Source organism: Copadichromis virginalis, linkage group LG18 (genome assembly GCF_057382275.1).
Source record: "Copadichromis virginalis isolate Kocher_CV1m ecotype Utaka linkage group LG18, C_Virginalis_male_GT1.1, whole genome shotgun sequence".
Lineage (NCBI taxonomy): Eukaryota > Metazoa > Chordata > Actinopteri > Cichliformes > Cichlidae > Copadichromis > Copadichromis virginalis.
Genome location: NC_140635.1, coordinates 36,535,771 through 36,557,763, shown reverse-complemented (window position 1 = coordinate 36,557,763; position 21,993 = coordinate 36,535,771). Strand labels below are relative to the sequence as shown.

Here is a 21,993-nt window from a genome sequence, read left to right as displayed (position 1 = left end):
TATCTTCTCAAGGCAAGAAACATCATAGGTCTGGTCTTTTTCTTCAAGAAACAAACTGTCAAGATTCGTGAGTAATGTGTTCGTACCAGGGTCCTTGTTCAAGTCATCAACCAGTGTTTCCCCCACTGTTTCTCTCATCCAATTGGAAACCATGAAAACACCAGTTGCTTGCTTATCTTTGTTGAGCTGTGACTCGTATCCAGAAAGCACCTTCATTCTTTCAGCTTTCATTCGTCAAAGTCTGGAGGAAGTCTGTCATTGCGAGCCATCCTCTCCTACCAATATTGATCTACAATGAAGTCAGACTTTAAGGTGGTTTAATATTTACTTTATTAGTGTACATCACCATCCTGTTGACTTCCCGAAAACAACTGGGATGTCCCCACGTAGAAAGTCCAACTGGAATAAGCTTGCAAGTCAATAATGTCATCCATAAATGCAGTTTAAAATTATGTCATGCAAAGAAAAAGCCAAACGATTAAAGCAACTGTTTTTGGGAAACATGGATGGCACGTGGACATCCAGGTTGTTGTCAGCGCTCAGTTCAAAAGAAGAGTTCTTTGAATTCTCTATCACACAACAATGGGACGACATTCCTCTGCTACAAACGCAGCATTCCTCACTTCCCAGATATTTATGAAGGTTGTTGTTTTATTGTGAATAAACTGAGGCTACGTCCACACGTACCCGGGTATTTTTGAAAACGCAGATTTTTCTATGCGTTTGCACCTTTCGTCCACACGTAAACGGCGTTTTCGGTCACTAAAAACGGAGATTTTTAAAAACTCCGGCCAGGGTGGATAGTTTTGAAAACTCAGTTTTTGCATTTACGTGTGGACGAAAAAAAACAGAGAAAACGCAGAAAACGCAGCGTCAAAGGTGTGCGCCATTTTTGACGTCACACTGTGCGCCACGTAATTGTTTCGGTGAAATGAATTTCTACAATACTGTTACTGTTACTTGTACTCTCTGCAGTGTTTAAATGCTTACATACACACAAACAGTTACTGTCCCTCCACACATACGACTCGGTTCTGCTTCTATGCCCCAGCCTTGTTTACTATTTCCCACCGAGGCTTCTAGACTTCTGATTGGCCAACATTTCTACAGGTTAGGAATATATCGCCACCTGTTGCTTTGGCATGTTCATAGCAGCGTTTTCCTTCATTTCTGCCTTTACGTGTGGACGGGATTATTTTTTAAAACGAAAACAGAAAATCTCCGTTTTCAAAAATACCCGTGTACGTGTGGACGTAGCCTATAAATATATGTGACTTTCAAATCACTGCATTTTATTTACATTCCACACAGCATCCCAAATGTTTTTTGAAACAGGGGTATAAATGTAACTATCATCCAATGAGATCAAGGAGTTTCCCTTTAACCTTGGCAAAGCTCTTGTATTTTGCCTGCCAGTTCCAGGCAGTGTAGGACCCTGACTCTCTCTCTCTGGAGCTCTTCAGGACTCACTTGGCCTGCCAGCTTAGCAGAGAAATGGATCAGGTCTTGCATAAAAAGGCCCACGGTCCCTCTTGGTGCCGGAGGAATCTGAGTCAGAGGCCCTGAATCAAACTGAAAGTTGATGTTTTTTGCTCGGGGGAGGCCTGGTTGCCGTTCCTCAATCCATGTCAGAGATCTGGATGGACATAAGATGAAATGATTACACGTCATTTACGCCTCTCATCTGTCCTTTCGTCATGACAACCAAACGACTGGGACATATTCTCACTCAGTGGCTACTCCAATGGCTTTCTGACTTTAAAAATACTTTTATTTATTCCAGTTAGGTGAAATGAAGTTATGACGCATGTACTGCACAACTGACAACAGAAAAGAGTGATGTTTCAAACAGACTTTTGGCTATGATTTTTGAAATATTATCCACATGTACATTCCTGTTGTTTGGGGTTTAGTTAGTCTGTTTGGTCCAACCCTGCTCTGATGTTGGCCCTAGCCCCCAGTCTTGTGTGCTGACATGTGGGATAAGATGTCCTATTTTCACTTAGGGTATAGTCCTCCTCTTGTTCTTCATTCAGATGGATCTATCCTCCGTACCTGTTGTCAGATGTTAGCAGCTTTGCAGTCATCTTGCTGTAGCTGTTAGCAGGGTCCTCCTCCAGTGTTGCTGCAGATACTGAGAGCTCACCAAACAACTCAACCAACCAAGTAAGGCGGGCGATGCCGCTGAATGATGGGAAACCAAATCCAGGCTTTAAAGCTCCACCTTGAAGAAATTACAGCACGTACATTACTAAGAGTTTCCTGAAGTTTGAATTAGAGTTGATGAGAACTGTTGTGTGTTTAAAGCATCGTACAGATGACTGAATTATTAGACCTCACATCAAATTTTTGTCAAAAATTCCCCTAATACTGTTTCTAAGATTGCAAAGGATAGCATTTCTAAAGATACGAGTTTTCTTTAGAAAGCATAAATTTCTATATTTCTGTTTGTATAGAATAACAATTGTTTCTGAAAAATACCAAGCTCAACGTTACTACCTCTGAACTTAGTCTTACTGAGTAACAGCACACACCACTCCTATGCTTTAACTCGCCGAAGAAGAATGTGCTGGGATTGCTCAGGAGACGTGTGCTGTCGCAAACAAACGTCTGCAGGCTGCTATACACAAACAGGATACACAATTCACTATTTAAATCACAGGCGGTAACTACACCAACAATTTTCTTTAAACACTACAGGTGCTGCACAGAATATTATACACAGATACACATACAAGCATATTTAGAGTTTTCATATTCATCTGGTTTTCACTGGTCATTGTGCTTCTGCCTCGCATGCAGGGACTGTAAACGAGGGCCTAGTTCATCCTTTGCAGATCCTCAGAATATTCCCTTCCCTGGGTAACGTTCTGCTGGTGGAAACGTGATCAGATTTTAAACCCAAGGTAGGGCTGGGCGATATGACCCAAAATTCATATCTTGATATTTTTTAGCTGGATGGCGATATAAGATATATATCTCGATATATTTTTTTAAAGCCATAAAGTAAGAACAAGAAGAGAGTTCTTAGTCAAAGCTGTGTCCTAGATGTCACACAGGCACTTTTATTAACATAGAGCAGATGTACATAAAATTTACTCAAAAATAAATTATGAGCATTTATTAAATAATAATGCTCCATAAATAAAAGAAAACAAGGTTGTTTTTGTGCTAAACAAAGAGCTCACAATTGTGCAGTCAAAATGTAAACTAAAAGACGCCGAGCACAATAACAAAGACAGATTTCACAGCTGCTCTGTTCCCAACTTCTACTGCGTGACTGACAGCCTGGAGTTTGTAATCCGCTTCGCAACCACGTCTCTTAACAGGTGCCATTTATGGTCCTTATACACAGTAGGGTACTATTACGTTGAAGCACAGTACGTATCACTCCGCGAGGCTCAGCCGTAATCCTCCGACAATCCATCAAGCGGTGCAGCTCCGTAGCTTACCAAAGTCGTACTAAAACATTTTTGACAGATTGCTGAGTGCCGTGTTCCACATAAAATCGGTTCGCGGCCATCAAGCACAACCAGAATTCATACATAAGGCGCACTGTCAACTTTTGAGAAAATGAAAGGATTTTAGTCCGTGCAGCACCTCTGGGCTGCATGGCGTTAGCGTGGTTAGCGTGGTTAGCTCGTTAGCGTGGTTAGCTAGCTAACACGTTGACGCCGTCCAGCCCCATGCACGGTATGCGCAGTAACTCGTTAAAGGAGATTTGCCGTGTCCATCTTGTTGCTTCCTGCAGGTGAAGCGATGGGGGAGGAGGGGGAGTTGTGTTCAGTGAAGGAGAGACGAGGCCGAGTAACGTTGCGTAAAGACGAAAGTGGACGAAAGAGAGGCAAACTTGCGGCTCCGCAAGTTTAATTATAACGTAACATAGACTATATCGATATAAAGGATATTGTCAGATCTTATATCTAGTATAAAAATATATCGATATTTTTTAAAAACTCGATATATCGCCCAGCTCTAACCCAAGGGTTATTTAAAAAGACACTCTTTAGCTTCTGTCTCTTACCAGTAAAATGAAGAGTACCTTCTTGCAAGGTTTTCCCCTCTACCTCTCTCTTCAGCTGTTTGTATTCCTCTGTCAGCAGCTCAATGTGTTCTTCATGCAGAATCACTCCTGACAAACAGACACAGTTGCTGAGAATCAGAGGATTCAAACTTTTACAAACAAAAAAAGAAGGCATGCTACACAAAATGCAAACAGGCGATGCAATCATGTGTGCCCGTATTTTATTCTCAGCAGAATACAGAAAACATCAAATGTTTAAACAGAGGAAATTTACCATTTATGAAAAATGTTGTGAAAATATTAGCTCAACTTGGATTTGAAGACAACGTGTCTCAAAAAGATGCCAGCCACTGCGTAGCATCTCATTTCCTCGTGTGCCAAATGTTGTTGTCTTACTCAGGTATGCAAAGACCCTCCCTGAGTATAACCTGGAAGAAACATGTTGCCCTAAAGCCTCTGAAGTCTGTTCCTGTCTGATGCACCTCCATGATGATCCCTCTCGTCTTTATATTTTGGGGAAGGAATTTCAAATTTTGATTCGGCTTCAGAGGTTTGGCCCACAGCAGATTTCTGATGGCTTCTTCTTTGCAGCTTTAACCTGCTAACTGTGTTAAAAGACAATTATTTCTGGATGCGTTCCTAAATCCATGCTGTCATTTCCATGACAGAATCATGTCTGTTTTTAATGCAGCTCCCCCTGAGGGGCATTCAGCCTTTCTGTGCCCATGCACACAGACATTCCTCCAGATTCTTGGAATCTAATATATCATTAATATCATTTGCTGTAGTTGGAGACATCTAGTCTGTGTGGTCCATAACAGAAGAACATTATTCTAACATTGTTCCACAACTTTTGTAGACTCGGTTTTTTGCAGATTAGTGACTCTCTGCCCATAATATTACTCTGGCTCTCTAACATGCTCTTTCTACAGCCAATCATATTACTGACCTGTTGCCAATGAACCTAATTTGTCGCAAAATGTTCCTTCAGCTGTTTCTTTTAGTATAAGAAATATTTTTTAGCCTTTGTTTCCCCATCTTGACACAAGTGAAGCGTTGCTGCAATCAAATCCAAAATGAGCTACTATTTTTCTTAAATAAAACAAAAAGTCATTTCCCACAGTATCATCAAACTGTGTTTCTGCAAAACAACCGATCCAAATGCTATTATGAATTAGTGATCACTTGCAGAACCATCAGGGGTAAATGTTCATGCTGTTCTCACAGCAGTAGTGATGACAACACTGTACTTAATAAAAGGAACTTCCATTACTCTGAGATGTTACAGCTGAATTGCTTCACTTTTTAATTATCTGTTTGACAGCATTTCTCCGAACTCAGCGTTTGACGTGCAAAGGGAAAGTGCATGGTAGCACACAATCATAAATGATCACCTTTTTCTTCAGCTAAGTCCCAAAGCTCCACCGCAGCCTTGTAGCTCATGGTCATAGGATACTCAACACAGACATGCTTCTGTGCCTGCAGAAACATCCTAATGAGACACGAGTTCTTGGTCAAAATGAAGGCAACAAGAATAAGTAGTAGGTCACGTAAACATTCAGAATTTTGTTACAAATGTTTTCTACGATGGGAGAAAAAGACTCCTGTCAGATAATAGAGCACTATTGGGGACAAAATTAGATATGTAATTACATTTTACATGAGCGCTTAGGCATATTTGAACGTTTGTTTAGACCCCCCCGCACAAACACATCCTCCAACCGCACACGCCCATATTTTGCTCCACTGCGGTTTATTTCACACCTCAAACATTTAGTAAACAATTAAGCAAATGCAAGTAAACAGCAATAAATTAATAAAATAAACTACTAACTCTTTTACACTGCGTTAACACCCACACAGGTTTTTTTAAAAACGCAGCTGTTTCTGTGTGTTTGGACCTTTCGTCCACGTAAACGTGTTTCAAATCACAGAAAACTGAGATTTTTTAAAACTTATTTTTTGCCTTTACGTGTGGAGTTTGTAACACAACATCAAAGGTATGTGCCTTTTATCACGTCACGCTGTGGCCACATTATTGTTTACATGAGATGAATTGCAGCATGGCAGATAGAGACAAAATACTGTTAATCTGACTGTCTGCAGGTTTTACACGCAGTTACTGTCCCTCCATTTACAAAGGCAGAGGCGTCACGGTGTCATTATTTTACTGTAGTTGTTTTTTCCTGTGTAATAATATTCAACATTGCAATCAATACATTTTTCAATTCCTCTGCGAAATAGGTTCAAAAACATAAACAGCTGTAGGATCCTGTCTGTCTGTGATTTGAACCGGGGGAACAAATCGTGGCAGGATCAGCCTGATGTTATTTGTATCCCGCTGTAACTTTACTGTATAAAGAGCAAACATCTCCAAAATGTCAGGAGTAGTTAGTCATTACAACAAGTGTTTGTGAACTAAAAATCACGAATGTGGGATCCTGTTTGGCTGTGATTTGGAGAGCCCAGCGCTGCTCCCGATGAAGGGAAAAACAATGTGTTACTAAGTCTAGATGCAGTCTGGCTACTGATTCAGTGAAAAAAAATTGCGCGGTTTCCACTCCAGGAAAAATGACTCAGCATATTTCCTTAAATCTGATGTTTAACCTCTTTCACGTTTGTAATCTAAGTATTCCCAACCCCCTGTACATTTTTTCTACAACATTTTGTAGTTGCACAGACATTTACCTGACATTGTCCTCGTGTGACATGTTCTCAGTACAGATGAACGCCACATGAACGTCGTCTCTACCCAAAGCCTCCTCCAGTGAGATCCGACTCACTCCCTGCTGAGGCTCCAGGCTTCTCCTTTGGTAAACCAAAGCAAAAGAAGCAAAAGGAAGAATACAGTAGTCACAGTTAAGACAACATCCGATGAGACTGAAGATTCACAAACAACAAAAATGAAAATATACACCGATTGTCAACATAACAGCTTTACATTACAACGCTATGAACTTTAATTCACTAACAGTCTTACAAACTGTTCGTAAACACAGTCTGCAACCCTGGGTGCTTGACTTTACACACCTGAATTCATGGAGTTGGACGGGACAGTGAACACTGTAGTGTACTGTGACTTTTTATGGGTACATGGCAAGTCATGGCCTCCAGTTTGGAAGGAGCATGAATTAGTGTGTGAGGTTGAGAGATACCAGCTGGAAACAGCTGACTTCACCTCGTCACAGCTTGGGGGTTCTGAAACCAGACCCTGGAATGGGGCTGGAACCTGTTCCAATCCTGGGAAACAGTTCGGCAACTGAAGAGGTGGAAGAAGTGTTCTACTGTATCTGTGACTGCTCCGATGGAGAATCTCTGGTTTGATGGCCTCAGGGTGGCCTCTGCTTTCTGCAGATGATTTGTTTCTTTTGGCTTGATCAGATGATAACATTCAGCTAGAGTGGTTAACAGCCCAGCTGGAAGCAACTCAAATGAAAACCAGCACCTCCAAGTCTGAGGCGATGGTCCTCTGTAAAAAAAAAAAAAGTGGCAGAGTGCCCGTTGATTGGAGGGGAGTAGCTACTCCAAGGGAAGGAATTTCTCAGGGTCTCACAAGTGAGAAGACTGACATCGATTGGTGCAGAGCTGAGTCTGAAAACAAATCTGCTGGTTTACCAATCGACCTACATTCTATCCACGTGCTTTGGTTAAGGGCTCACTGTAGTTTTACTATTCCTCTGCATGATGACTAGGATGCCTCCTGTTTTGAAGAGGTCTTCATGGAAGAACCCAGGACAGATTAATTAGAGAGATTAGATATCTCAGCTGCCCTTGGGAACTACTCAGTGCACCCCTGGAAGAGCTGGAGGACCTGGGTAGGAATAAGGACAACTTGTCTCTGCTTACACTGCTGCCCTTGCAATGTTGTGACATCCATCAGTTAGCTTTATTTTCATTCACCTCTGGACTCATCATGAGCTAACGATTTATGACAATAATTTTGCTTGACAAAGACCACATACACTATATCTCATATCATTAATGAGCTGCATCAGCATGTGTGTGTTACCTGGATATAAATCCTTTGACAGCGAGTTTCTCTGCAGGACTGCCACGTAGTGGCACCAGCATGTCTCTGATCCTAACACAACCAGCTGTGCCAATGCCAATCACCACTGCTCCAAGCATGCTGCGTGAGAAAAGGTTAGGTTGTGTGCAGGATGTAACAAATATAATGTAAACAATATATGAACAACTATAATGAACAGTTTCATGTTTCATTCTCATCCAAAACACACAATCTCCAAATCTCCTCCTTTTTAAACAGACTTGCTTTGTATCAGTGCTTGTTTCTTAGCCAGCCCCTAATTTTTAAACCTTGGACTCTGTGGAGGTCTGATGGGATCTTCCAGGAATGGTGATGCCATTTTCTGGAAAACTGATTGGTGAATGGGTGATGATGTCATACTTCTTGATCTCTAATCTGGAACTTAACCTGTTTGAGAGTAGGTTAGGCTCTAAGCATAAAGACTGCAGTACACCTGTCAGAGCTCTAGACTAACTTGTTGTCACGGTTGCACTGTTGTATGGCGTTATTTTTGTGCCACTATTCTGAGCGCACGTAAAAAAAACTTGCAGGTGCAAGTGTTGCATTTTGAGGAGAAAATTATTTTGAGCGAAGAAAAGCTGAATTTGAGTGAACAAAATTCATTCCTGCGTGCAAAAACTGTATTTCAGTGTTTGCTATTATCCACACACACACACAACAGCAGCCCCTCTCGCTCAGTTTTTGCACTTGCGCTCGCTCGCAATGTGTCGCTCGCGCTCTCAACATTTCAGCCCGTGCGCGCTCAACTCTTTCTGTACACCGTTATATTTGTGAGACAAAACCAGCCAATCACAGACTTGGATGCAAAAAAAATCTGATTGGCTGTTTTTGTCTCCAATCAGCTCAAAATGACGAAATGAAATATCCCAGAATCCATTTCGTCCAAAACTCAAACGAGGCAGTGGCAGAGGAACGCAGAGTGGCAGACTTTGAAATATTACTCTTTCTGGGTCACACAATAAACCTTTGAAGATGATTCATGTGAGAATGGTGCTGCGTAAACTTCAAATACCTGCTCGATTCATCAAGACATCACATATATCCATAAGTGTTTATTTCCAAACTTAACAATGTGGTGTATGCTGTACAGTGCAGCGAGGAATGCTCAGACCTCTACATTGGAGAGACCAAACAGCCACTTCACAAGCGCATGGCACAACACAGAAGAGCCACCTCCACAGGACAAGACTCAGCAGTCCATCTGCATCTTAAGGATAAAGGTCACTCTTTCGAGGATGCCAATGTTCACATTTTGGACAGAGAGGACAGATGGTTTGAAAGAGGAGTGAAAGAAGCATCTATGTCCACTGTGAGCGACCATCTTTGAACAGAGGCGGGGGTTTACGACACCAACTCTCTGCCATCTATAATCCAGTTTTAGAGCTGGGCGATAGAACGATAACGATATGTATCGCGATATAACTTTTACTCGATAGAGAAATTAAGCTATCGCGATAGACCTCGCTGCTCTTGTCCTCTTAAAAAAAAAAGAAAGAAAAAAAAAGGTCAGCCAATCCAAATTAAGTAGCGCAGAGCCGAACCAATCACAGCCGCAGCGTCACGTCACGTGACTTGTTACGTACAGCACAAGTGCCAAGCTGCACGTGTGTTTGTTTGGGAAGCAGCCAGCGGGTAATGGAGCCAGCGCGTAATGGAGGAAATGAGTGTGCCGACTAGAAAAATCAACCGAGCGTGACCGAAGAAAAACCAGATGATGGTTCCAACGCCGGAGAGATTGTCGAACGGAAGAGCCATAGAAGTTCCGTAGTGTGAAGGTATTTCGGCTATTTCAAGTCTGACAAAAACAGAGTAGCTGCACTGTAAATGTGCCGAAAGCAAGTCTGGAAATACAATAAACTGGTGCATGCGTCACACTGTGCGCCACGTTATTGTTTCGGTGAAATGAATTTCTACAATACTGTTACTGTTAATTGTACTCTCTGCAGTGTTTAAATGCTTACATATACACACAGTTACTGTCCGTCCACACATACGACTCTGTTCTGCTTCTATGCCCCAGCTTTGTTTACTTTTTCCACCGAGGCTTCTAGACTTCTGATTGGCCAACATTTCGGCACGGTTAGGAATCTAGCTCCACCTGCTGCTTTGGCATGTTCATAGCAGCGTTTTCCTTCATTTCTGCCTTTATGTGTGGACGGGATTATTTTTTAAAACGAAAACGGAAAATCTCCGTTTTCAAAAATACCCGTGTACGTGTGGACGTAGCCTCAGTCTCTGACTGGAAGCGCTAATTCTTCATTCGGCTTTTGTCAGACTAAAGTAACTGTTAAAACTGTTTGAAAAGCTAAGCTATACAACAAGGAGAGATTGAGAATTTCCTTTTAGTTCTCAGTTTATTTGATATTGACAAAAGTTAGTCATTTTTGTCTGTTCTTCTGTAAAACAAACTAAGATTTATTTTTAGAATTAATATTTTGTTTCTAAGTGGAATTGACAATTTAGTCTGTTTTGTTTGTTCTATTTTGAAACTTAAACGCTTTAGCGGCTGCCTTTTGTGTAGTTTGCAATATTTGCCTTTATCTGAAAAAGTCTCATGTTCCTTAAGTACATCTACCCTGTTGAACTTATTATGGGAAATAAATATTTAAATAAAAACAAGCTGCTGATTATTTCACATTTTACTTGTGAGCAACGGCACATTTAAATCTTACAAATATAGTTATTTGGCTTATATCGTGATAGATATCGTTATCGCCTGAAATGAAAAAAACATATCGTGATATGAAAAAATCTCATATCGCCCAGCTCTATCCAGTTTTGAGATCCCTTCCCAGACGCCTTAACGCCCACTCACATCCTGGGCCATCTGACCTCAGGAATTCGCATGATAAGGTGGGGCCAGGTTTCATAATGAACACACCCGAAACTCTGGCTGATTGGGACCCACGCCCAGTTTCCCACCTTGGCTCAGGCGATTAGAGGATCATCAGGGGGTCCTTTTGTCCCTCTGTGGGGGGAAACTCCCACTAGGTTTATATCTGGGACTCTCCACCATTTGACCTTAGAACTGAAGAAGCTTCTCGGATGAGAGGTGAAACGTCTTCAAGCAACTTAAAGAAGTCCAGACGCTTTTCTTTGCAAGCTCCTTTGACTACGATGACCTGGATGACTGAGAACCTTCACAGACATATGTCACTCCCACTAGGTTTAAATCTGGGACTCTCCACCATTTGACCTTAGAACTGAAGAAGCTTCTTGAATGAGAGGTGAAACGTCTTCAAGCAACTAGGGCTGGGCCATATTATACCGTTCACGGTAATACCGGTACAATACTAGGCAACGATAAGAAAATGAAATATCGCGATAGAATATGGGTAAAACGCGCATGCGAAGTGCCGAAAAAGCACGGCGGTAACGGAGAATGAGAATGGGGAAAGCAGATTGTTGAGTGAAACGGATGAACCAGAATTAGTTTGTAAAAATGGTGCAACTTAACTGGTTTGGTGTTTGTCCGTCAGATACACAACAAAGCACATTTTTTTGTAGAACATGCAAGCGGGCCGTCGTTATTGCCGTATTTGTCGGACTAAGGTGCTCGTAAATCTGGGAGTAATCTGGGTCCTAAACTCCGTCCTTTAAGGTCCCGAAGTGAAACGAACATCACTGAGAGTTGAAAACGGTCTAAATTCTTCCATCTTTAATAAAATGATCAGCGTTGCTGCTCTACCAGGTATAACTATGATGTTTAACATCCAGGCATCCATGAAAACAGAATTTATTACATTTAACGGAGTTAGACGTTAGCTCGCTAGATTCGCTAGTTACCTAAGCATGATATAGCATGTTCTGACTGAGAGATTTCTGGGGGAAAAAAATCTCGCAGCTGTTCTATTCCCACGTTGTTTCAGTATATTAATGACTAACCTCGTATTGTGGATGAATAATCTCAGTTGTTCTCCTGACTGAAGTTTGGCCCGTGTATAGCATCCTGCTATGCGATTGCATTTGTCCCTGACCACCAGAATCCCTCACGTTAACTTTTCTCAAGTGGAAAAAAGGTTGGCGTTCATCCTCCAGCTTCACTGTGCTAATGTTATGCTAACATAGCTGTGTCGCTAGCAATCACGTAGCACAACATTATATACCAGGGGCCCGTTCTTCGTACCTCGCTAAGTAAGTTAGCTGGATTTGATTGTTGACGATTTCGCGTGATCTTGGATCGTTCGGTTCCCCGAAGCTCATCCGGGACTTGCTGTCATAGCAACAGAGCCGTAAGCGTAAACCTGCTCGGGAGCAGGTTTACTTTATGTAAACAGGATTAGATCGCGGCCACGCAGGTATGTCCGCTTCATTTATACGAAAGCAACAGCGATATTCCACCGTTTCACCATAAATAAATATTATCAATGTAACTAAAGATAATGCAGCACTTGATCCTTTTATTGATGTCACACAGATACATACAGGTCATTTCCTAAAAAAGGGAAATTAACTATTAACATTCTATTACATGTATGTGATTATTACAGATGTAATTCATATTTCAGAGTAGTAATTGTAAATTACTTCGTGTAATCAAGATGGGAGACCACGGCTATAAAAGCGAAGGTGGATTTGGGAAGCCTGTCGCAGCCATGTCCTGTCCGTATACGCGAGCAGCCCATTGTGGAAGGTGCAAGATTGATAAGGAGAGTCCTCAGAATCCAGCATATATTGCAGGATAGACAGGATCCTTTAGCTCAGCGCGACAGTGTGCTCATAGAGAGACATCGATTTTCCCGTGAGGGTATTATTCACTTAACCAACTTGTTGACGAGGGGGTGCAGGACCACCACCTGTCTTTTTTTTGCTCTGCCCTTTCTTGGTTGCTGTTATGAACAAACTAACAGATTATTTCAGGGTCTCTTTCCAAGAGACGACAAGCAATATAAGTGATAAATATTACCATTCTGTAGAATATTCTTGTATTCCACTTTTACTTGTTCCCATGTTCTAGTGGGTAGATTTATTATATTACACTATATTATCCAATAATATATTACATTACATTATATTATATTATGTTATATTATATCCCCTTTCACATTAGAGCCACAACAGGACCCACTAGAACATGGGAACAAGTAAAAGTTTTCTCCAAGCATGACATCCCAGTGTATTTCAGACCCAGCAACACGCTCAGACAGAAACTGGTTCACCCGAAAGACAAAACTCCAAAACACAAACTTAACAATGTGGTGTATGCTGTACAGTGCAGCGAGGAATGCTCAGACCTCTACATTGGAGAGACCAAACAGCCACTTCACAAGCGCATGGCACAACACAGAAGAGCCACCTCCACAGGACAAGACTCAGCGGTCCATCTGCATCTAAAGGTCAAAGGTCACTCTTTCGAGGATGCCAATGTTCACATTTTGGACAGAGAGGACAGATGGTTTGAAAGAGGAGTGAAAGAAGCCATCTATGTCCACTGTGAGCGACCATCTTTGAACAGAGGCGGGGTTTACGACACCAACTCTCTGCCATCTATAATCCAGTTTTGAGATCCCTTCCCAGACGCCTTAACGCCCACTCACATCCTGGGCCATCTGACCTCAGGAATTCGCATGATAAGGTGGGGCCAGGTTTCACAATGAACACACCCGAAACTCTGGCTGATTGGGACCCACGCCCAGTTTCCCACCTTGGCTCAGGCGATTAGAGGATCATCAGGGGGTCCTTTTGTCCCTCTGTGGGGGGTCACTCCCACTAGGTTTATATCTGGGACTCTCCACCATTTGACCTTAGAACTGAAGAAGCTTCTCGGATGAGAGGTGAAACGTCTTCAAGCAACTTAAAGAAGTCCAGACGCTTTTCTTTGCAAGCTCCTTTGACTACGATGACCTGGATGACTGAGAACCTTCACAGACAATGTTAATAGTACATTTCCTTTTTTTAGGAAATGACCTGTATGTATCTGTGTGTAATCAATAAAAGGATCCAGTGCTGCATTATCTTTAGTTACATTGATAATATTTATTTATGGTGAAACAGTGGTGGAATATCGCTGTTGCTTTCGTATAAATGAAGCGGACATACCTGCGTGGCCGCGATCTAATCCTGTTTACATAAAGTAAACCTGCTCCCGAGCAGGTTTACGCTTACAGCTCTGTTGCTACGACAGCAAGTCCCGGATGAGCTTCGGGGAACCGAACGATCCAGGATCACGCAAAATCGTCAACAATCAAATCCAGCTAACTTACTTAGCGAGGTACGAAGAACGGGCCCCAGGTGATTGATATATGCATTTTTTTTTCTTTTTCCTTTCTGCCCATTCTGTTGGTTTTTGTTTTTTGCCCTTCTCCCCGTCCCTCTTCTCAGCTCTTTCTCTTTCCCTCTTTCTTTCTCCCCTTCTTTCCTCCAGTCAAGTCTGTCCCGTATTCAGTAAGTGAAAATAAAATAAACAATAAAAGGTGAATCAAATGGACCATTACGGCAAGACTGGGATGGTCAATTTGGTAAAGTAAATCCGTTGGGCATCTTTCTTTGCCTTTAGACAACAATTCTGATGGCAAAAGAGCCAAACGGGACAGGCAAAAAAAAAAAAGAAAAAAAAAAGAGGAAGTGATAGCAGAGCTGTACGTTTGAATTAGCTTCAAAAATCTCTCAGTCAGAACATAGTATGTCATGTTTAGGTGTAAACTAGCGAGCTAACTTCCTGTTAACTTCTAACTCCGTGAAATTTAATAAATTCTGTTTTCATGGATGCCTGGATGTTAAACTTAATTGTTACACCTGGTAAAGCAGCAACGCTGATGATGAAAGAATTTAGACCGTTTTTAACTCTTAGTATTCGTTTGACTTTGGGACCTGAAACGGACGGAGTTTTGGACCCAGATTACTCCGCGAAGCTCCTCACTACGGCAGCCGTAATGCTCTGACAATCCATCAAGCAGTGCAGCTTACCAAAGTTGTACTAAAACATTTTTTAACAGATTTCTGCAGCCAAAATCGGTTCGAGGTCAGTAAGCACAACCAGAATTCATACATAAATCACACTCTCGATTTTTGAGAAAATTAAAGGATTTTAAGTCTTTATAGTGTGGAAAATACGTTATACAGAAGAATATATCGTGATATATATCGTTACTGTCGCGGCTGGGAAGGCGAGCCGTGTGGTGTGGAGGAAGGAGGACCCAAGATGCAAGCAGTGGATGAAAACGCTAGTGAAGTTTATTTACAAGGTGTAGTGGCAAACAAGCAGTGGGGGCATGACAAATAACTGAAAACATCTAAACTGGGAGAACTAAAATAACAGACCTGGGAGCATACGACAAGAGGATGAGAGGCAGACGACGAGCAGGCCACCGAGGAACACAGACTGACACGGAGGAACACAGACGAACCGGCAACAGGGAGGAGAACACACAGGGCTTAAATACACACACCAGTAATCAGAGGATGAGAGACAGGAGGGCAACACAGCTGGGAGGAATCGGAGCTGACGGGACAGGGGAAATGTAAACTGAACACACTCACATCAGACAGAGACCTTCACAATAAAGCAGGAAACTCAAACACGGGGAACCAAACAAGACACAGAACTAAACAGACAGATTCACAAACAGACGGGTTGACACCATAGACAGACAGAGACACAGACGCAGACTCAAAGGCAGACCGAATATAACACATAGAACTCAAACAATAATCATCATCATCATAAACTAGAAAATGATAATAAACTAAAAGCACTGGGTCACCGACCCAGGACCATGACAGTTACCGCACGTGCTTCAAATTATATCGCGATATGAATTTTAGGCTATATCGCCCAGCCCTAAGCAGCAGTCACAAATGCAGTATTGCCGCTTGTGGTCTTTCCACACTCATCACAGTAAACGCAGTGCATCAGGTGGTCAGCTTTACTGTATCTTAGCCAGGGAAACTGGTCAAACCACTCTCTTTGAAATGTATACACGTCCCCCTTTTACTTTCAGTGGGCTCTGGCTCAGAGTCAATCGTGTGTGGCTCATTATGGGATGCCGTCTCCGGACCGGTGTTAGACATAACCTGAGAGGTTGATGGCTCCATGTCAGAGCTGGCTATGAATTTCAGATGGTTCAGGCCTTAACGAAAAAGTTATCAATCGTTCTTTTCATCTTTTCTCATTACCCACAGCTGCATCCACTTCTGTCAGGCCTAGGCTGCTGACTAGGGCTGGGTATCAACACTGATTTCTATTATTGATTCAATTCAGGTCTGACTCAGACAGTGTCAAAGTAACTGAGGATAAAACAGAAAAAAACATGAAGGAGATTTTTCTGGCCTGGCTTTTTATAGCAGATAACCTTAAAAATATTCTGCAGTAGAACAAAAACTGAAGAAAACCATGAATCAACAAAGGGCTGTGCGATATGACCAAAATCTCATATCCTGATATAAGACATCTATCGTCCCGATAACGATATAAATCACAAAAATTTTACATTTTCTGTAAATTCTGTGAATCTCGGGCAGCTCGACTTGCGTGAAGTGTTTTCAGCTGGGCGCTGTGTACCTGGAGTTGAGACTTTTAACCGATGCATGAAACGATACATTTTTAGACATAAGTTGTAACGGCGCCGTTTTCTTTGTGAGTATTTATTACACGGCGTGCTGCGGGGAAAAGCCTGTTCTAAAGTTTGAGTCTAAGGTTTATTTTTTAGCACCTGATGCCTCTTTTATGCTTCTCATCTGTAAACACTCTGAATACTCTTTCACGGGATTTCGTTTATTTTTAAAAGTCTCAACAGGATCTTGAGCTTTATTGTGAAAGGTCAATATATTAATAAGCGGACGGTGGAGCCACGCCATTGTTTAACCGTCGTGGTTGCTAACGACAACCGGCTTCGTAGCTTAGCAAAGTCGTACTAAAGCATTTGACAGATTTTCGAGCGCCGTGCACATAAAATCGTCTCGAGGTCAGTAAACACAACCAGAGTTCATACATAAGGCACACGGGATTATAAGGTGCTCTGTCGACTTTCAGACAAATCAAAGGATTGATTTTAAGTGCGCCGTATTTTCCAAACAACACGGTAATAACGACGGCCCGCTAGCATGCGCTACCAAAAATAGTGCTTTGTTGTGTATCTGACGGACGAAAGCTAAACCAGTTCCACACCAGTGAAGCTGCAGCATTTTTACAAACCAGTTCAGGTTCATTCGTTTCATTCAACGATCCACTTTCACTCTTCTCATTCTCCGTGGCCGCCATACTTTTTCCGCCATGTGCATATGAAAACAAAGGCACTGCGCATGTGCATTTTACCCATATTTTATCGCCATATTTCAATTTGTTATCGTTGCCCAACATTATAGCGGTGAACGGTATGATATGGCCCAGCCCTAATAACCACCATGCCACCATGTTGCCCACATTGCAAAACCTTTATAATAAATACAAGATAATGGAAATTCAACTCAAAAAATATTTAATAAGATAGATAATAACATGTGTCTATAAAATGTTTCTCAGCTATATTATTATTTTCAGTCACATGATCACTAACTGAATATTTTTCTATGTAGGCATTGACTTTTCAGGTGTTTTTAATTTTTTGTTTGATAATTCTTCCTAATTAAAGAATTAGAACAAGAAGTCTGATGTCTTGTATTTATGGACGACCTGAGAACTGTCGACATTGCCTGGGACGAAGCTGAAGCAGTCGCTGCTGACCGACATCGATGGAGATCACTAGCTGCCCGATGCGCCGCTCGGCGTAGGAGGAACTAAGTAAGTAACTAAGTAAGTAAGTAAGATGTCTTGTATTCTTTATGAAAGAATAATTTGAAATACATTACTTTTGCTTTTGAGTTTCCACACATTACTTTTTTGTACAAAGTATCAGTATCAGATCAGTATCATCGATACCAGCCTGGATTTTCAATTTTCAATTCAATTTTATTTACACAGCACCAAATCCCAATAAACAGTCGCCTCAAGGCGCTTTATATTATAAGGTAGACCTTAGTGTGTGAATGGGTGCATGACTGAATGTGTAAAGTGCTTTGGGGTCCTTAGGGACTAGTAAAACGCTATACAAATACAGGCCATTTACCCTACAATAATGCATATAGAGAAAACCCAACTATCATATGACCCCTATGAGCAAGCACTTTGGTGACAGTGGGAAGGAAAAACTCCCTTTTAACAGGAAGAAACAGGCTCAGGGAGGGGCGGGGCCATCTGCGGGGCGAGGGGAGGAAGACAGGATAAAGACATGCAGTGGAGGAGAGACAGAGATTAATAACAGGTACGATTCAATGCAGAGAGGTCTGTTAACACATAGTGAGTGAAGAATGTGACTGAAAAGGAAATACTGAATGCATCATGGGAAGCCCCCAGCAGTGAGCCTGCAGTGTGAGAGCAAAGTGCTCTAATAGGGTGATATGGTACTACAGGGTCATTAAGTTAAGATGGGGCCTGATTATTTAAAAGGAGCAGGATTTTAATAACCACCATTTTCATGAGAATCCTGCAAGCTCAGAGAGTGTGTCCAAGTGTTGAAACAGTTTGCATATGACGCAATATTGTCCAAGTGGCGAGACCTGTCATTTAGGAGAATACTGCAGCAGCTTCTTGCCCCTTAACAGCAGGTGTAAATGATGAACAACAAACGGTGAGCAAAGCAGGTAATATTGGCCCCTTTAGACGATCCCAAAAATACATGTACTCTCCACTGTGTTCCTGTTAATGACAAACTAAATGAATTTACCCCAAATTACTAAAATATTGATATTTTAAATAAGAGAATCGACTGGAACATAGATATCTGGTGTCACAGGCACTTCGGTGCAGCTGTCGCATGACACAAAGATGGTGTCATGATGACGTCAGAATTGGTAAGCATAGTGGCCATGGGGATGTACTCTGGGAAGAGTGAACCACCTTTGCAGCAGAGAAAACTCAGTGTTAACCCTGAAGTTACCTGAATATGCCAAAACTCATCTTCGTGGTACAGGCCTCTAAACGATTTTGAATGTGTTTGCTTCTGAAGTGAATCTCAAGCGAGCTCAGTTCAGCATGCTTCTTTAAGAAGGCGCATAAATGACCAAGCAATGGTTAGACTACATGCCTGTGATGTAACCCTGTTAGGTAACTGGTGACAATAACTTGAGGCATCAGCATTTAAAAAACGAGCACGGTTACTATCGGTTTAACCTGTGCTCAACTTCCCCAGAAAATTCAAAAAAGTTGTGCCGCAAACAGATTGTCAGCATTTAGCAGTTGTGACGTGTTGGTCTATAATCTGTAAAACATATGTCAAACATATCTCTCTTGAATGACGTCAAGCCAGAAAGATCATTTCTGTTATGAGGTAATAGCTCCAGTTCCCTTTTTATCCTTTATTTGTGAATGTAAAATGCTCATTAACATTAAAAATGTCTTTTACAGGAGAGATCAGCAGAGGGCAGCAGAGGGCAGTAACGTGATGTATATGGGTTATAAAACACAGAGCACTACAATTACGCGGAGCGATGAAGATACTTTCAAAGCAGGTCATTTCTTTATTTTTATCAAATAACCCCTTTCAATGTAGATTATTTATTAATACTAGTTTTGATGTATAAATTATTGATGTAGGGCAAACAGTTTGGGTGGGACAGGACGAGAAAGACAAATTTTTTAAATTATTCTCCACACTCTGGTTTTTTGGCAGTTGACAGTGGGGCGAACATTCCGTGAAAATCTAAATCTTCCTAAAACTTAAACTGCTCTTGTGAAACAACCGTAAAAGATATCGCAACGAGGATTTGGACAATAAAAGTCCAAAATCTTGTGACCCGTTTAAAGTACGACAAAGTATGGCCGAGCGGTAGGCCTTCAAAGTGGTCTGTGTTGGCGCCTTTTTTCGGGCCCATCCCCATCGAAATGGATGGGGGAAAATGGGGTCTTTTTTTGGGAATTTGGGGAAAACTGTGCGACGAATCCCTACCAAGAGTCGTGGGGTCGTCTCATAATTTCAGGCGGAAGAAAAATAATAATAAGAATAATAAATCTGTCGAATAGTAATAAGTAGTGATGGGACGTTCTGTATCGAGGCTTCGGAGCGTGTGTCGAGTAATGGAGGGGGCGTTTCCGCGAAGCGCGTATCGAGGCTTGCTTCATTTATGGGAGGAGCTGAAAATGATGACGTCCGAAGCCTCGCTGCCCGGCTGTACCACGTGACTGGTTCATGAAGTGGTTCGAACTTTGCCGCGAGATATGACAGCGATATAAACCCCTCAGACTTCATTCAAAAATGTGGGTGTTTGATGGAGAGTTGTTAGTGAGAGTTTGGAGACCGTATGGAGGTTTATGAGAGTGAGGAAAGTCAGGAGAGAATGGAGCCAGCTAAGAAGAGGAGGATGTCCTCCCCTGTGTGGGAACATTTTGATCTTATTCCTCCCAACAAGGTATGTAAATTTCTACAGAAGATGTATTTTCATGATACTGATGGTGCAATACAATTTATGTTGAGCTGTCTTGACATTTGTACAAGGTGAAGTGTTTGCTATGTGCCAGGGAGCTGGGATATAACAGCAACACCTCATCCATGCTTAGGCACTACAGAGCTTTGCATGAGAATAAGGGGGACACCGATCGTGGAGCAAGACCAGGTGAGCCATCAAATGCCATGATAATATAGCATGCAGTAATGTTACTAAATGATATAACAATATTATACAACTGTTATAAGTTACGTGTGTGATATTTATATTTGTGCTTTGTCTTTATTGTCTTTCCTCAGGAGAACAATCTCAAATAGATGAAGACCTGGTCAGCATGGTGATTGAGGACTCACAGCCATTTAGCATTGTGGAGGACAAAGGATTCAAAAGATTTGTTAAATCATTAAATCCCAGCTATGTTCTCCCCACTAAAAAGGCCATAAAAGCAGTGAAAATTTAGTTTTTACAGAATAAAATGTGAACAGGCAGGACTGAGGCTCAAAGCCTCAGTGTGTAGCTGTCCATACCTCAACGTTACAAAAGCACAACTACTGTCCACACCCCAACCACACCTCACCTCACAGTAAATGATCATTTCCATTTCAAGCATTTCCAAATAATCATTTCCCATACTGCCACTATAAATATACACAGTATACTGCCATCACTACAATATACATGTTTTACACACTCCTTTTGTTGTTGACATTTACAGGCTGTGTGCAAAATGCCACACTCTTCAAATTCATGCCAGCTATTATTTTTACGTCCAGTAGGTGTCCTGCTAGAGCAAATGAAGCTTCATGAAGCTTCGCGTTGGGGTGAACCAATTGGATGAAAAGCTTCAGTGCTTCATGGGGCTTCATCTGCCCATCACTAGTAATAAGTGTGCCATTACATAGGCACACTTAATAAGGAAAGATATTACACACACCGCACTGAAACACCGGAGATCACTTTTTGTCGGACCATCACCGGCAGAGCGCGAAATATTCTGTCAGCGCCGCCGGTGATGGTCCGACAATCATTCAGCGTCATTGCTACAAAACAAACTACATCATGTTTGTCTCTTACCTGAATTTCTTTATGTCCTCTGTGATTCCCACAAAAACTGCAGCTATTACCGAAGTGCTGCTTACGTACAAGTTACATATACCGACCTGACATAACAACACTTCGCAGCGAGTAAGCGAGCAGCACCGACTGTGACGTAGCTGCTGAAAGCCCCGCCCTGCTTTAGGTGCGCTTGTTTTGTTCAAGCGGAGTTATATTTGGTACACGTGCAATAGGACGCTACACAGAGCTACACATTATATGTTGAATGGCTGCATTTTTTTAGACTATTGTTGGTCAGCACAAAATTGTACTTTGTGAAAAATCTACGGAAGAGTATTAGGGTCTCATTAAGAAAACAAAATATTATCGACCACATTTTGAGATTGAAGTCATAATTCTGTTTTGAGAAATGTGGAGAGGCACGGCTGCTGTTCCCTGTGAGTCGGTT

The 21,993-nt window shown here is 41.8% G+C and overlaps 3 protein-coding genes across 7 annotated transcripts in view; 2 read left to right on the top strand and 1 right to left on the bottom strand.

Moving 5' to 3' along the window:
• Window positions 1-21,993, top strand: part of coa1 (cytochrome C oxidase assembly factor 1) — a 67,550-nt gene that overhangs the window by 18,138 nt on the left and 27,419 nt on the right. For 2 of the 5 annotated variants that reach the window (XM_085437901.1, XM_085437897.1), the window contains exon 2: window positions 17,642-17,790. The exons of 1 other annotated variant lie outside the window; for it this stretch is intronic. Coding sequence is in view for 1 of the 4 variants with exons in the window: in XM_085437896.1 (XP_085294022.1) it covers window positions 19,490-19,556 (67 nt within the window). In the remaining 3 variants the exon portion in view is untranslated. Of the gene's footprint in view, window positions 1-17,641; window positions 17,803-19,484; window positions 19,557-21,993 lie in introns of those variants that run through there. 2 more of the 5 variants (XM_085437898.1, XM_085437896.1) reach the window with 2 other exon arrangements.
• Window positions 313-21,706, bottom strand: blvra (biliverdin reductase A). Its single transcript, XM_085437895.1, has 7 exons — window positions 21,564-21,706; window positions 8,034-8,153; window positions 6,713-6,832; window positions 5,419-5,516; window positions 4,025-4,132; window positions 2,056-2,224; window positions 313-1,636 (listed from the first exon to the last, which is right to left on the bottom strand). The coding sequence occupies exons 2-7, from the start codon at window positions 8,150-8,152 to the stop codon at window positions 1,381-1,383; spliced, it is 870 nt and encodes a 289-aa protein (XP_085294021.1). The 5' UTR covers window position 8,153; window positions 21,564-21,706; the 3' UTR covers window positions 313-1,380.
• On the top strand, window positions 20,079-21,307 carry LOC146688434 (uncharacterized). The gene is made up of 3 exons (XM_085437903.1): window positions 20,079-20,453; window positions 20,540-20,657; window positions 20,789-21,307. Exons 1-3 carry the CDS (start codon window positions 20,346-20,348, stop codon window positions 20,947-20,949), a joined length of 387 nt encoding a protein of 128 aa, XP_085294029.1. The 5' UTR covers window positions 20,079-20,345; the 3' UTR covers window positions 20,950-21,307.

What these genes read in the sequence shown, in the direction of transcription:
- blvra (XM_085437895.1), bottom strand. Translation starts at nt 8,152, where the DNA reads ATGCTTGGAGCAGTGGTGATTGGCATTGGCACAGCTGGTTGTGTTAGG. An exon ending in GTCAAAGGATTTATATCCAG is followed by an intron (nt 6,833 to 8,033) that starts GTAACACACACA and finishes GGTTTACCAAAG; the next exon opens with GAGAAGCCTGGAGCCTCAGC. An exon ending in TCACACGAGGACAATGTCAG is followed by an intron (nt 5,517 to 6,712) that starts GTAAATGTCTGT and finishes GTGTCTCATTAG; the next exon opens with GATGTTTCTGCAGGCACAGA.
- LOC146688434 (XM_085437903.1), top strand. Translation starts at nt 20,346, where the DNA reads ATGGAGGTTTATGAGAGTGAGGAAAGTCAGGAGAGAATGGAGCCAGCT. An exon ending in ATCTTATTCCTCCCAACAAG is followed by an intron (nt 20,454 to 20,539) that starts GTATGTAAATTT and finishes CATTTGTACAAG; the next exon opens with GTGAAGTGTTTGCTATGTGC. An exon ending in CGATCGTGGAGCAAGACCAG is followed by an intron (nt 20,658 to 20,788) that starts GTGAGCCATCAA and finishes GTCTTTCCTCAG; the next exon opens with GAGAACAATCTCAAATAGAT.